We start from the raw sequence: 15,792 nt of genomic DNA, 5'->3' as shown, positions 1-15,792 counted from the left end.
CTGCAGACTTTATCCTGAGGATCAAAAAAAAAAAAAAAAAAATTATAATGTTTACCTCATCTAAGAGCTCCAGGAGTCTGTTCCGAATCTGTTCTGGGTTCTCAATATTTGGATCCTTGAGAAGCTGCCTGAATTTCTCAATCACTTGATAGAAAGCATTCTTCCACAGGATCTGATCTACATTCTGATTGTCAGAGAATTCAATATCTAATAGAATACAGCGCTCATACAGCTGCAGTAGTTCAGTTCTGGAATAAAATACATATAATGTCTAGCTCCAATACATCACAAGGAAGGCTAGACCCAAGATATGAACTTCCTGCAAACCAGCCAACTCACTCCTGACAGGAAATCTGAAATGTAACCAAGTATCCTACTCATACTGGGTTCTATTCTGCACAACAGAATGTCATTCCAAAGACATTTATGCCTAGGAAAATAGCATACGTGCACACCTACATTGAAGAGCTGAAATAAGTTCTTGGGTGCAAGCTGGAAATTGGCATTCTAGAAATCCCATGTTCCCTTAAAGACACGTTTTTCCCCTTAAAATCAGAAGTATACTTATTTCTAAGACTAGAATTAAATCTTATTTTCCCAACTGCCTGTTCCTTATAAAAATCCATGTATAAAAGGGCTTCAAGTGTGGCTCAGTGGTAGGTCACTTATTCCAAGATGCTCTAGGCTCTAGGCTTGATGCCCATGCCCAAGTGGGGTTGGGAGAGGCAGAGATCCCTGTGAAAGGGAGGTAACACTCAGTGGCTTACCTAAGAAGTCTCTACCTTCCTCAGCCACAGGAGCCTTACAACTGTCCATTTCCCTCTAAGCAAGATAGTAGGAAAACACACACATACCTGAGCTGAGCCATCTTCTCCATGCCCTCAGTACTGATGCGATCCCTGGAAAGCAGGTTGCTAAGCTGCAATTCCTGGTTGTCAGCCACTCGGAGAAGCCTATGTAGCTCCTGTTGCTGCATGTTCCGCACGTGCTGCTCTATCTCCTCGGGGCTCATGGTGCTGGCAGGGAGAGGACTACATACATACTGTCCCGAGGGGGCAGGATAGCCTGGGTAGTAAGGCCCTGGATACATACCATTTGCAGGGCCCACCGGGTACTGCAGAGGGCTATAGCCTGTATAGGGATACTGAGAGGTAGGGCCTGGTGTCCGAGGGTAGTAATAGGGGTTGTCAGAGTTTTGAAATTTATAGTAAGATGCTTGGGCCTGACGTGAGTCACCCCAAGATGTAGGGCTGATTTCATCATCAGTGTCCAAGAAATGCAGCTGGGGTGTCTGGCTTTTCAGAGCAGGCTTCTGATCAGGATTATTTGGGTCCCATAGTCGGCGGGTAGTACCTCCACGGCCCCAACTCCGAGATCCCTTAGTACCAGATCCAAATAAAAGTCGAGGTCCCAAAGGTGTAGACTCTGGAGAGCCCACTGAACTGACAGATAGGGCAGTATGGGCCGGCAGAATCAGAATGCCACGACCACGACCTCGAAGTTCTTGGTTCGGGTTTTTGAACTCCTGCTTCTCAGAGCCCTTGCCCCCACTGCTCGGGCCTTTGTCAGACTTTATTCTTTCCACACTCTCCCTGGCTGACCTCACCATGGGGGAATCTTTACTCATGGTTTCTGCATCAAAAGTGACTCGAAGGGTCCCTCGGTTTTCTTTACCGTTGCTTTTCTGTTCACCCTCGCCTCGGCCAGACCAATTTCTTTCTAAATGCTTCTTCCTTTCTGAGCTCCTCCTGGGCCCTAAACCATCAGGCTCATCAACTCTGTCCTCATCTAAGGAATCAGTTGAGGACATAGACACCTGCTTCTTCAGTCGTGGCCTCTCCTTGGTCCGATCCTGGCGCCGTCGGCGACATCCATTATCGGTCAGGCCGGCTCCCTCAGCACTATTGTTGCTACCAGCTGAGCTGGTACTACAAGTGCGGTAGCGGTTCCTTCGTTTGTCTGACCGGGAGTACCGCTTTACAGAACTTGGTTTCCCCTGGACAGAGTCGTCATTCACCTTCTTCGTCCCCTCCCCCTTCTCCATCTTTTTTCCCTTTTCTCCCTTGGCAGTTCTGACTCGGTCGTTAGTTTGGGTCTTTTCTGTCTCAGCTTTGTCTGGTTTATTCTCAGCTTCTTCTTTTACAACTTTTCCCTTACACTCACCCTCTTCAATCCTCAACTGCTCCACTTGGTTAAGAATTTCTTCCTCATCTGCCCTGCTAGCTGACTCTTTAGTTACGTTCTGCAAACGCCTTCCAGGCTGATAGATCTGCAGGTCAGGTTTCTTAATTCTCTTGATGATTCTTAGACTCCGGTCCTCTAGTCCACCAGTCTTTGAGAAATTCTCCTGTGCCTGGCGATTTTCTGTATCTGTAGGACCATTTTGCTGTTGGCTGTCCAATTCCTTGCAAACTTTAATAAGCTGTGTATCATTCGCAACAGAAGAAGCTCTGTCATTCACAATCTCATCCTTAAATTCCTCACTCCCAGAAGCCTCCTTAGTTTTCGGTCTGTTCCTTAGTCGAGAAAGTCCAGGCTTATAGATTTCCAAATCTGGGCGCCTACTATCTTTGCGCTGCCTGGGTTCCTTTAATTCCTTCATGTTTTCTAGTACGTTGATAGGAGGAAACACAGAAGAAAAGAACAATGGGAGAAGAGAGGGAGGAAAAGTTGTCATTCTAGTTACATAGCCACAATAACATCGACAAAAAATGAGCAAGAATTACATATCCAAATACTAATATTGGTGGGCAGGGAAGAATGTTTCCACAAAGACAGAAATTTGGAGTTGTGTTCAGTAACCAGAGAGGCTAAGAATTTATATTCTCTTGACCTACCCAAGTCATACTTATATATTCAGATCTCAAAAACCCCAAACTACTTCATTATATCAGAATCAAAGATCTCTAACATGTTCAGCCATTAAACTATCCGGTTTATATAGCCTACAAGTTAACTCTTTCTTCTTTTTCTTTTTTGGGAGTCAGGGTCTCACTATACAGTCCAGAAAGATGTCAAACTCACAGTCCTCCTGCCTCAGCCATCCAAGCTCTGGAATTGCAGGAGTGTATAATCACACCTGGTTTAGTCTCTCCTCCTATCTATAACATTTTTCTAGGGTGGCTAAATTCCTTTACTATATTAGGAGGGGGCAGGAACTATAGCTCAGTAGGACAACATTTGCCTAGCACACAGGAGGCCACTAGGGGTAACCCCTAGCATTGCATAAACATATTTACTGGACTACATGTTTCATGTACTACATCATATATTTACTTACTATATTACATATGTAAACATATATTTACACATACATACATTTATTTGAGGAGGATCTCTGGGAAAGTATCTGCAACTCCAGTGTGGGAACCTGAGCAGGGCAAATCTACAACTTTAAGATACCAATACCCCAATCACATACCTCCTACTGAAGCAAACAGGAAGCAGTTCCTTTTACAATCTTCAACTCGACTCATCCTCACCAACTCTTTAACAACAACCAGCAGAATCATTTCAAGAAAATACTGCCTAGAATACTGAGACTACCTGCTACTATGATGATAGAATATAAGGGGAAAAAAGTTCCATTAGAGGAGCTTTTCCTAGGCACCAACGGAAGGATTGTGACATGCTCTCAAAGCACCAAAGGACGAAGGGACTCAAGAACACTAGAGCCCAGTCCAATCCATGCCTACAAATCCTAGCACCTAGAGAGTGACAGCAAAATCAAGAGTGCAAGGCCATCTTCAGCTACCAAGAGTTTGGAACCTACTTGGGCTAGATGAGATCCTGACTCGAAAAACAAAGGAAAAAAGAAAAGAACAAGAGTAGGGGAGTTTATAAACCACTCTCCAAGCTCCACGAACTTACTGAATGATAAACAGGTTTTTTTTCCGTAAGTATCTGTTGCTTAGAGTGGAGAGACAACTACAAATAATCACTAAATGTTTAACAAGAAAGTGACAGGAAATGGTGAGAATATTATCCAGTGCTCAAGTTATATAAAATCCTAGAACCTAACTATAATATAAACACAAGCTGAAAGCGGGTATTTATGCTCCGACATCTACACCCACTTCTGTTAGTAGGGGGAGAGAAAGGAAAATGAAGTGAAACTGACATTTTAGATACTGCTTTGGAAGTTGGGTGTGGTGGCACATGCCTGTAATTCCAGCACTCCGGAGGCTGAGACAGAAGGATCCCAAACTCAAGGCCAGGCTGGGTACACAGTAAGTTCCAGGCCAGTCTTGGCTACAAGGTGAGAGACTCTGTCTCAAAAGAAAAACAACAAAAAGATACTGCTGCTTTGGCCAAAGCTTAGCCTCTGCACCAATACGAACCAAGATAAAGTCGCTGAACCTCAGCACCCTCCATAAACTTTTAAACTTAGTTTGGGGGCGGAGCCAGGGGAGGTGATGACTACTATTTTCCAGAGCAGTGAGAGAAAACAACCTGGTTAATCCGATTCAGCTGGCCAAAGCACACTAACCTCACGGATTCTAGCCACGATCCTAGAGGAGGCACCAACTATAACAGTCATCAAAAACAACACTGACTAATGAAGGGGAGTGAGACGCTAAAATAGTTCTCGCGCTCTTCTGATGCGCATGGAGACTGGCAAATTAAACACTCTCTCTGACCAGAACTGCTCTCATACACGCCAAGACCCAAACAAAACAGAGTCAGCTCCCTGAGGTCCTGGATCCCTCCAGTGGCGTACCATTGGAAGCCTGCTTTCGGGGGGGAAAAATTGAGCAAGGGAAGTCCCAGCCTATTAAGCTCTTCTCAATTTCTCCAGCTCCTCCTCTCCGACTCGGAACGGAGGACTACGGAGGTACACAGACGATTCTTTAGGGAGCCATAAGTCCCGGGGCCTCTACCGGACCCCAGCACCCACGCCAGTTCGTATCTCCTCACGACCGAATCCAGGGGCCGGCGACAGAAGGGGGAACAACCACAGCCGCGGCGGTGAGCAAAAGGGTGGAGGCAGGAACTGGCGCTGGGCTCTGCCCTTAAAGGCCCGAGTGAGCAGAGACCCAGCCCGCAGTCTCCGAGGGGCCGCCTCAGGCCCCGGGGCGCACTGTTGGGGGAAGGGGCGGGGGCTCGGAGCGCCACGGACGGGGCGGGGAGGAGGCAGAGGAGAGGGAGGCGGGGCGGGCAGGCCCGGCCCAGCAGCTGGGCGGCGCAACTCACCTCTGCTCCCGGCCTGCGGAGCCAGAGTGGCCAGGATCCCTCGCAGCTCGGACGCGGAGATCCGCACACGCTCCAACCCCTCCGCCATCTTCGCGGCGGCTGCTTATAGCTGCTGCGACTCCGCCACCGCCGCGCGCAGCCAGGAAACCACGACGGACGGGCGGCGCGCGCTCACCCACTCCCACCCTTTTCCCCGCCCCCTCCCGTCGCCCTCCCCAAACGACGGTGGCCGCACTGGTAGCAAAAGCATCCAGCACGTCCAACGAGGGCCATGCCAGAGCGTGCGCCCAGCCCGCAGGGACCGCGCGGGCGCGTGCGCTTGCGCAGAGGTGTAACGCTGGAAGGTGTACGCTGAGGCTTGGAGGTGGAGGCGCGGCGCCCGGAAGGTGAGGTGAGGCGAGGTGAGGCCAGGGCAGGTGCGGCTGGCCCACACCAAGTGGGCATTCGCGCCTAGGGATGCCGGTATTGCTCTGGTGGCCACAGACGACACTGCTTTTGGTCTAGGGCTCGGGTTGACGGAGACACCCTACAATCCGGCCTCCTCCGATCATTTTAGGCCGAAGCCTCCTTATAACAGGCCTGGATTGTTGGAGCTTAAAGATCTTTTAACAACAACTATTATTATCCCCATTTCTGATGAACTGAATCTCAGAGAATGGGAGAGGTAAATTGCCTCGTGTAACAATTGGTTGTACCAGAATATCAAAGTCCCTGCAGGACAAAGTTCATCCCTAAGACTTGCTGGAGGGGGTTGTGTGGAAGTAGAACAGAAGGAAATTATCATTCGACCTGGCAGTTTCTGTAACACGGAAATTTTTTTAATTATGGTTTTAGAACTCAAGTTTATTCTCCCCGCTCTTCATCTTTGCATCTTTAAATATTCACTGAGGCTAGTAGAGGTAGTTCATTCCTGTATTTGAGAGGCTGAGACAGGAGGATGGCAAGTTCAGGACCAGCTTGGACAGCAGCACATTTGAGGCCAGTCAGGGCAGCATATTAGAAGACCTTGCCCCAAAAAAACAAAACAAGAATTCATTAGACTAGAAGATTGGAGTTTTAGCCTCGTTGACCATGAGCTCCTATTAAAAACTGGGGAGGAGAAACTCCCTACCCAAAGGATGCCTCTCGACCTGTTGCTCCTTCCTTGGAACTTTAGACCCTCAAAAAATAGTAACCAGTTATTCCTTGATCTCAGCATAAAAGATTTGATCCTGAAAGAACTCATTCAGTTCCTGTTTTATGACAGATACTTTGCCATTAGAAAAGAAAGACAATGACTGGGAAATATTTCAACAGCTCAAGGGGTTATAATTAGAGTGACCAGAGCAAATGGCAGCCTTTGCCCAAAGATTTGAGAAAAATAGGAAATAAAAAAAAAGTCCTGGCACAGTGGCACACACCTGTAACTCCAGCAATTGGGAGGAAGATCCAAGTTCATTGCTGTCCTCCACCATTGAGTTCAAGGCCAGACCAAAGTACCTGAGGCCCTGTCTCTAAAACGTAAGCCAGACATGGTGGCACATGCCTATAATCCTAGCACCAGGGATACAGAGGCAGGAGGATCTCTTCAAGTTCAAAGCCAGCTTGGTCTACATAAGTGAGTTCTAGGCCAGCTACAGTAAGACCTGTCTGAAAACAATAACAACAGGAAAAAAATTTTAAACCCCTAACTTGAAGCTGGTTATGGTATCACACATCTCTAATCAGATGACTTTGGATGCTAAAGCAGGAAGATACAAGAGTTCCAGATCAGCCAGGGTTTAAGGTCTTCCTTGGCTATGTTCCAGGCCAGCTTGGATTACATGAGACCGTACCTTAAAAAAACAAAAACAAAAAAAAATCCCTAATGCCACATACACTAAGTATGGTGGCAGATGCCTGTAATCCCAGCACTTGTAAAGTACAAGGAGAAGGACTCGAAGTTCAAGGTCATCCTTGACTACATAGCCAGTTGAAAGCCAATATGGGGATGGGGGCAGGTAATCTACTTTCCAGTTGAAGACCTCAGTTTGAAGATTGTTTGGTTTTGTTTACTTTTGTTGAGGCAAGGTCTATTATTTCCAGGCTGGTCTTGAAGTCCTTATGTAGCAAAGGATAGCCTTGAATTTCTAACACTCCTAAAAGATGGGATTACAGTTGTGGTCCTATATTGATGTGCCAGGTTGATGTCGTTCTGAGGATTGAACTAGGGCCTGGTACAGGTTGAACAAGCATCCTACTGACTGAATTATCTCCCTAGCTCCAACTTTTATTTATTCATTTATTTATTTTCCAGTCTATAACTCATGATGGTTTTTTTTTAAGATTTGTCTCATTTTTAATTATATGTATGTGTCTGTGTATGCATACATGCACATGAGTGCAGGTGCCTGAGGAAGCCAAGAGGCATTGGATCCCCTCTGCAGCTAAAGTTACAGGTGGTTCCGAGCCACCTGATGGGGGTTCTGGGAACTGAAGTCCACTCCCCCACAAAAGCAGTACTCGTTCTTAACCGATGAGCAATCTTTTCAGCCCCACAACTTTAATTTTTTTTTTAAAGAAGGGAAAATAATTTGAAAGAAGAAAACTTCCCCAGGACAGCCATGGCCAACTTAATTCAGTACTGTCAGTGATCAGACCAGAGAGCCTCTAAGTATTAAAACAGAACTCAGAAATTTACCAGAACTCAGGGAAAACACAACAAATACATAAGGATGAGTGATTATGGAGCATGGGTCCAAAAAATTAATAATACAAATGCCAAAATATGGTAGCTGGCTGAGGAAGAGCCAAAAGTCAGGTTACAAAAAAAAGCTTTTTTTTTTTTTTTTTTTTTTTTTAGTTTTTCAAGACAGGATTTCTCTGTATAGCTTTTACTGTCCTAGAACTCACTCTTTTTTTTAGTTTTTTGAGACAAGGTTTCTCTGTAGCCCTGGCTGTCCTGGAACTCACTTTTTACACCAGGCTGGCCTTGAACTCAGATCTGCTTGCCTCTGCCTCCGGAGTGCTAGAATTCAAGGTGTGTGCTGGCTGAAAAAACCACCTGGCTGAACAGCTACTAAATTTTGAATTTTCATATTTAAAGGACTCATGAAGTATCAAGTAAAATAATGAAAAAGACTCCCAGCTTGGTGGTAAATGACTGTAATCCCAGCTACTCAGGACACCAAGGCAAGAGAATTCCAGCCTCAAAGCCAGCAACTTAGGAAGACCGTGGCTCAAAATCCAATAATAATTTGAAAAAAGGCTGGGCCCGGTACATGCGTGCCTGTAGTCCCAGCTCTAGTGAGGCAGGGTAGAGGCAGGCAGTTCTCTGTGAGCTCGAAGCCAGCCAGCTTGAGCTACAGATTAGGAATCTGGAGAGAGAGAGAGAGAGAGAGAGAGAGAGAGAGAGAGAGAGAGAGAGAGAGAGAGAGAGAAGCTATTACAGAACTTATAGTTCTATCTATGTATAGCAAAAACAATTTTATGCTTATATAAATTTCTATATTTGTTCATCAAAAAAAAAAAACTGGAATAGGGGCTGGAGAGACGGCTCAGTGGTTAAGAGCACTGGCTGCTCTTCCCAAGGACCCAGGTTCTATTCCCAACACCCACATGGCAGCTCACAGCTGTCTGTAATTCCAGTTCTAGGGGATCTGGCACCCTCACACAGACATATATGCGGGCAAAATCACCAACACACATAAAAATAAATTTAAAAAGGTGGAATATATGCCAAACACTCAAAAGTAGAAAACAGGTGCCCTGACAGTAGACAGTGGAAAACTCTCTGTGTTTCTGTAATGTTTTAAATTCTTAAAATAGGGATTTGGTCACATAACATGTAGGTAATACAAAGACAGTAAAGCAGATTTAGATCACGGAAGATGATGGAATTCGGTTTTTAGAAATTAAAATTGGAGGCTGGGGAGATGCCTCGGTGGATAAATGCTGAGCAGTCGTGAGGCCCTGAGTTCAGCTCCTGAGAACCCACGTGAAAGCCAGGCATGGTGTGTGCATACCTGTGATCCCAGTGCTGGGAAGTAGAGACAGTGCATCTCGGAGGCTTGCTGGCTAGCAAGTCCATGGCAAGCTCCGGGTTCAGGGAGAGACTTTGCCTCAATAAAATGAAGTGGGTGCTGGCAAAATGGCCTTTGCCTCTGAGCCTGACAACCTGAGTTCAATTCCCGGAACCTACATAATAGAAGGAGAGAACACACATACACATAAATAGATAAAAAAACAACATTTTTTTAAAATTTTAAATAAGGCAGTCGCTAACAAGCTAACTCAGCATGTAAAGGTGCTTTGCCACCAAGCCTGGTGAATTTGATCCCCCAAACCTACATGGTAGAAGTAAACCAGCTCCCCCATGTTGTCCCCTGGCTCCATACATATATGTGCTGTGTCATACTTGCACCCACACAGATAAACATTCAAGATAAATTAATAAAGGTTGAAAATTTAAAAACAGAGAGCAATAGAGGAGGACCCCAGCTTCAGCCTTTGGTCTCCACATGCGCGCTTGTGCGTACACCCACACAGTTAAAACTGTACAAGTTACATAAACCAGAGGCTAATAACTACAGAGGAAGCAAAGAATTCTAAAGAAGTAAAGAGGCCAGGTATTGTCGTGTGCGTGTGGCGTAGTGTGCGTTGTTGAAAACCAGTGACTGCAGAAGCATTGCTGACGCCCGGTCAAAAGTCCAGCCAGAGAACCATAGCAAGAGGCCAGAAAGAAGACTCAGCAGCGAAGAGCACTGGCTGCTTTTCCGGAGGACCTGGGTTTAATTCCCAGCACCCACAGGGCAGCTCACAACTGTCGTACACGTCATACACATGGTACACAAACACACGTGCAGGCAAAAAAATCCATACACATAATATAAAAATAGGTGAAAAGATAAATTAATTAGGGACTGGAGTTCAGCGGGTTCAGAGCACTTACTGCTCTTACAGAGGACCTAGGTTTGGGTCCCAGCACCCACAGGGTAACTCCAGTTCTTCTGTCCTCCATGGACACCAGGAACACATGTAGCATGTATACATACCTGCAGGCAAAACACTCATACACATAAAATGAAAATAAAAAAAGTATTTTAAAATAAATTGATAAAAATAAATTAGTAAGAGCCAAATATGGTGACACACACTTATAATCCCAGCACTCAGGGGGCAAAGGTAGGCAGATCTCTGTGAGTTCAAGTCCAGCCTGATCTACATAACAAATAATGAGGTCAGCCAGAGCTGTATAGTGAGACACCGTATGTATTAATGAGTATAATTTTTAAAAGGAAACTATGTCTAAGACCTTTGGGGTTGTTTTTGTTTTCTATATAAAGTTCATGGGTTCTTTACAAATTATGATGATGAAAAACAGGCTGGGACTATAGCTCAGTGCTCATCTAGCATGTGTCAAGCCATAAGTTAAATCCCAGCACCTCAAAAAAAAAATAGAGAGAGAGAGAGAAAGCAGGTGGTAGTCGCACCCAGCACTCAGGAGGCAGAGGCAGGCAGATCTTTGAGTTCAAGGCCATCCTGATCTACAGAGCGAAATTCCAGGACTGCCAGGGCTACACAGAGAAACCAAGAAAGATAGAAAGAAAATAGTGCATGATGGAATCCGTGAGAAAGCATTAAGCCAATATAAAAGAAAATTTAGAGCCTTAGTGCTTTTACTATTAAAAAAAAAATTAAAGCCGGGCAGTGGTGGCGCACGCCTTTAATCCCAGCACTCGGGAGGCAGAGCCAGGCGGATCTCTGTGAGTTCGAGGCCAGCCTGGGCTACCAAGTGAGTCCCAGGAAAGGCACAAAGCTACACAGAGAATCCCTGTCTCAAAAAACCAAAAAAAAAAAAAAAAAAAAAATTAAAACTAAAGGTTAGGGGATGGGAGCTAGAGAGGTGGTTCAGCAGTTAAGAGCACTGGCTGTTCTTCAGAGGACCCGAGTTCCATTCCAGTCATTCACATGGCAGCTCACAGTTGTCTGTAACTCCAGTCCCAGGAAGTCCAGCATTCTCATGGCCTCTGCAAGTACCAGCCACACATCTGTTGCACAGACATGCATACAGACAAAACACTTATATACATTAAGTAAATAAATTTAAAGACTAGGGATGTACCTCAGATGATAAAGTGCTTGCCTACCATACATGATCTCAGACACCATATAAACTAAACACAGTGGTGCATGCCTGTAATTACAGCACTTGGGAGGTTGAGGCAGGAGAATCAGGAATTGAAGGTCATCCTCAACTACAGCTAGTTTAAGGCTAGGTACTGTCCCAATACATTTAATTAATTAATTAAAATAAATAGCTAGGGAGATTGCCCAATCAGTAAAGTGCTTGCTATACAACAATTGATAGTTCAATCAATATAGATATATGAACCTGAGTTCAATCCCCGGCACCCACTTAAAAAGCTAGGAATGACATCATGAGTTTGTAATGAAAGTTCTGCGGAGATATAGACAGCTGAATCTCTGAGGCTCACTGGCCAGCTAGCTTTAATCAGTAAGCCTCAGTTCCCAGTGAAAAACTACTGTAAAAAAATAAACTATAGGGCCCTGGAGAGATGGAGCAGCAGTTAAGAGCACTGGTTGCTCTTCTAGAGGTCGTGAGTTCAATTCCCAGTAACCACACGATGGCTCAAAACCACCTGTAGTGGGATCTGATGCCCTCTTCTATAATAAAGTCATACATGCAGATCGAGTACTCATCCAAATAAAATAATAAATAATCCTAAAAAAAACAAAAACAAAAAACTGTAGCCAAAGTGAATAACTCCTGAGAGATAACACCCTCACCCAGAGTTCACTCACACTCACATGCACATGAATACACCTATACGAATGAACACCCATGGACAAAAAGAAATAATGTGTATTTATTTGTTTATTTATTTATTTATTTATTTATTTAATGTCCTGACCACAGTTTCTCCTCCCTCCTCTCCTCCAACACCCATGGACAAAAAGAAATCATGTGTATTTATTTATTTATTTATTTATTTATTTATTTTATGTCCTGACCACAGTTTCTCCTCCCTCCTCTCCTCCAAGCCCCTCCCCCTACCTACCCTCTGTCTCCCCTTCCCCATCTGTTCCTCCTCTGTTTCCATTGAGAAAAGGGTAGGCTTCCCATGGATCTTCACAAAACAAGGCATATCAAGTTTGCAGTAAGACTAAGCACCTTACTTTGTATTAAGGCTGGGCAAGGCTACCCAGTATGAGGAATAGGGACCCAAAAGCCTGTAAAAAAAAAAAAACAAAAAAACAAACAAAAAAAAAAAACTAATGGGCTAGAGAGATGGCTCAGTGGTTAAGAGCACTTTTGCTTTTCAGAGGACTTAAGCTCAGTTCCCAGCACTCACATAAGGTGTCGCACAACTGCCTGTAGGTCCAGTTCCTAATGGGTAGGACGTTCTGTCCTCTGCAGGCACCTACACACACACACACACACACACACACACACACACACACACACACACACAGAGAGAGAGAGAGAGAGAGAGAGAGAGATTGAGAGAAAGAGAGAAAGGAGGGAGCTGGGCATGGCTGTGCACACCTTCAATCCTGGCACTTGGGATACAGAGGCAGGCAAATCTCTGTGGATTCCAGACTGGCCTGGGTTATATGAGTTGGAGGTAGCCAGGGCTACATAGAGAGACCACCATCTCAGCAGAAGTTTAATTACAGTATTTATCGTGTGAGCTTACATGTGGAAGTCAGAGGATAACCTGCAGGAGTCAGTCCACCATGTGGGTCCCAGGAATGGAACTCAGGTTGTCAGCCTTGGCAGCAAGTGCCCTTACCAGCTGAGCCATCTCTCCAGCTCTCTCCCATTTTCTTCTGAAAACTGCCTTTCTTTCACTCCTACTCAGAAGCTTGGTTTTGTTTTTCCCTCCACTGTTGCCTCTTACACTGCCGCTTTCCATCAGAAGCAGAGAAGTGAGGTAATCATACTATTTTGTTCACACTGTCATTAACAAGGCCTTTCTCATTTTCTCTTTTTTGCTCATTTCAGTTCCCAGTCATCCTTCATCACTCCTTCTTTAGTGGCTTTAACGTGCTTAATATATGTCTTTAAATATACATGTATCCTTGCATAATATATAATGTTTTATGTATGTATTTTAAATGTACATAATTGATATTGTGTTACAAATCTCATGCTGTTTCTTTTTCATGTTTCCATAAATACTTCTACTACATAGTATTTCCTAAATGACTTTACACCCTTTGCCACACTGGTCCTGGGCCAAGATGGGCCAAAGTCCTTACCCAGAATTTTTGAACTGAAATTGAGAGAAAAATCCCTCTTCAGTGTGGAAGCCATAAAATGTAAATCACAGGAGCATTCAGCAGCCATGTGTCCTGCCGTATGGAGCCAGCTGGTCTGCTGTGAAAAGGAAGCCGACATGCCAAAGGCAGCAGAGGTGAGGAACTACGCGAGAGTCATGGAAGCCCCCAAGCTCCTGGTTGCTGTGCTGCTGAAGCGCCAATCTCCATGATTTGTCCAACCTTCCTCAGATTCCATGAGCCAGTGAACCTGGAAGCCCTCATCCTTTGCCTAAGCTATCAAAGCGAGGTTATCTCACTTGCACACTGTATCAGTCAGGGTTCTCTAAGGAACAGAACTGAAAGAATGAAATATGTATGTATATAAAGGGTATGTAGTAGAGTGCCTTATAGGCTGGGGTGGCTAATCCCACAATGGCTGTCTCTTGGCAGAAGAGGCAAGACCATGGTAAGGTTTAGTCCACACTAAGTTGGAATTCCGAAGAAGCTGGTTCTAATACCAATGAGAGAACGCTTCAGCAGCGGGATAGATGGCAGCAAGAGTAAGGGCAAGCAGGCGAATAGTAGACGCTTCCTTCTTCCGTGTCTTTTTCTGTGGACTACCACCAAAGGTATGGCCCAGATTTAGGGTAGGTTGTCTCACCTCAAATAAGCCAAACAAAACCCTTACCAGGCATGCCCAGCTTCTTGGGTTTTAGGTGATTCTAGAAAAATTAAGTTAACAAGGAAAATTAGTCATCACACAACCTATAGGCCTGAGTATAACTGCTATTATCTTTTTTCAGTTTGTTTCAATTGTGGTAAAATATACATAAAATGTATCATTTAACCATTTTTAAGTGTATGCTTTTTCTTGTTGTTTAATGTATCTTGTTACATACCCAAACCCATTTATACCCATTAAACAGCCCTCCGCTGTCCTAAACCCAGCCGGTCAACTACTCTTCTTTCTTTGAATTTGGTTTATGGGTATCCCACGTGATTGGAATCATGTAGTAGGTTATCTTTGAAAATGGCCTATTTCCCTTAGCATAATGTCCTCAGTGTTCATCTGTGTTACAACATGTCAAAATTTCTTCCTGTTAAATATGAATCTTCCATTTTATGTGCATATTACATATGTATAGACATTTGTCTGTCAATGGCCACTGGCTTCTTTTGGTTACTATGAGTAATGCAGCTCTGAACATAGGAGTGTGGAAATCTCTTTGGTTGTGGGGCAATCACCGGAGAAGACTGCTTAGACATGGGTTTAAGCCAATAGAAAGTCTTTAGTAGCTGGTTTGTGACTACCCTGGGTGTTTGGGATCCCATTGTGGCACTGAGCCTTCTTTAGGTTAAGCTTTTAAGCACAAAACCATGTCCTGGGTTGACATACTTCAGTTAGCAAGAACAGTTAGCTGAAGCAGAACTACAGAGTAGTTAGTACTTTTAAGGAGACTTTCTCAGAGCTATGGACTTTGATGGATTAGGCCTTTGTTTTAGTGCTGGCAGGTGGTACTGTCTGCATGCTGTGTTTTACAGCCTCATTGGTAATTACATCATGGAGTCAGTTGTGCAAAGGTCACTTGATGAAAAACAGCTTGTTGGTCTACCTCTAGCAGTGGAGTTGCTGGTTCAGGGGATAATGTTATGTCCATTGTTTTTAGGAACTAGTAAAGTGTTTCCCATAACACCTTGATTACTTTATATTCTGACCAACAGTACTCCCACTTCCTCTCTATCCTGGTCTAATGCTTATGGTTAGAGGTGGTGCCGGTGGTAGTTTTGATTTGCATGTTTCTAATGATTAGTGATTCTGGGCATTTTTCATGTGCTCATTGGCCTTTATATATCTTATCTAGGGAGATTTCAAGTTTTTGAAGGTTTTTTTGTGTTTTCATGCAGCATATCAAATACAGGGTATCATGTAGCATAGGCTGGCCTAGAACGCACTGGGTAGCCCAAGGATGACCTAGACCTTCTTATCCTCCTGTCTCTACCTGGTACCGACCTGTACCTTCACCTTGTTTTATGCAGAGCTGAGGAACAAACCTAGGGCTGCTACATGCTACTAGATCTATCTGAAGGACATCTGTAGTCCCTTAAAGTTTGTGTTTACAGAAAATGATTGTTTTTCTACCTCTACTTTTGCCAGTCAGTCCCCCTTTGCCCCTCCTGTGTACTGAAATTCCTCTGAATTGGGCTCCCTGGTTACATTTTTGTCCTTTCCTTTTCCTTGTCTGCAGTTAGTGGTTTTCTGAAAATGGTGGTGTATCCCTGTAACCCCGTCCCATCCCTTGGAAGAAGGAAACAAAATAATCATGAATTCAACACCAAGGCCAGCTTACCCCTACA

General features: G+C 44.5%; 2 protein-coding genes across 11 annotated transcripts in view; one reads left to right on the top strand and one right to left on the bottom strand.

Moving 5' to 3' along the window:
• The window catches only part of Smg6 (SMG6 nonsense mediated mRNA decay factor), a 246,475-nt gene extending 241,093 nt beyond the window's left edge, over positions 1-5,382 (bottom strand). The window contains exons 1-3 of one of the 3 annotated variants that reach the window (XM_059271180.1): positions 5,194-5,382; positions 855-2,607; positions 56-248 (exon numbers count right to left, since the gene is read on the bottom strand). In XM_059271180.1, coding sequence (XP_059127163.1) covers positions 56-248; positions 855-2,607; positions 5,194-5,281 — 2,034 coding nt within the window. In that variant the 5' untranslated portion in view covers positions 5,282-5,382. Of the gene's footprint in view, positions 1-55; positions 249-854; positions 2,608-3,421; positions 4,281-5,193 lie in introns of those variants that run through there. The other 2 variants (XM_059271179.1, XM_059271181.1) reach the window with 2 other exon arrangements.
• Positions 3,598-15,792, top strand: part of Srr (serine racemase) — a 22,316-nt gene continuing 10,121 nt past the window's right edge. The window contains exons 1-4 of one of the 8 annotated variants that reach the window (XM_059271194.1): positions 3,599-3,895; positions 4,799-4,968; positions 5,219-5,579; positions 13,481-13,592. The gene's annotated coding sequence lies outside the window, so the exon portion shown is untranslated. Of the gene's footprint in view, positions 3,896-4,798; positions 4,969-5,131; positions 5,595-13,370; positions 13,593-15,792 lie in introns of those variants that run through there. The other 7 variants (XM_059271190.1, XM_059271192.1, XM_059271191.1 and 4 more) reach the window with 7 other exon arrangements.

Source organism: Peromyscus eremicus, chromosome 8a, assembly GCF_949786415.1.
Source record: "Peromyscus eremicus chromosome 8a, PerEre_H2_v1, whole genome shotgun sequence".
In the NCBI taxonomy this organism is placed as follows: Eukaryota; Metazoa; Chordata; class Mammalia; order Rodentia; family Cricetidae; genus Peromyscus; species Peromyscus eremicus.
Note: the sequence above shows the minus strand (reverse complement) of the source record. Positions and strands in the feature narration are given on the sequence as shown.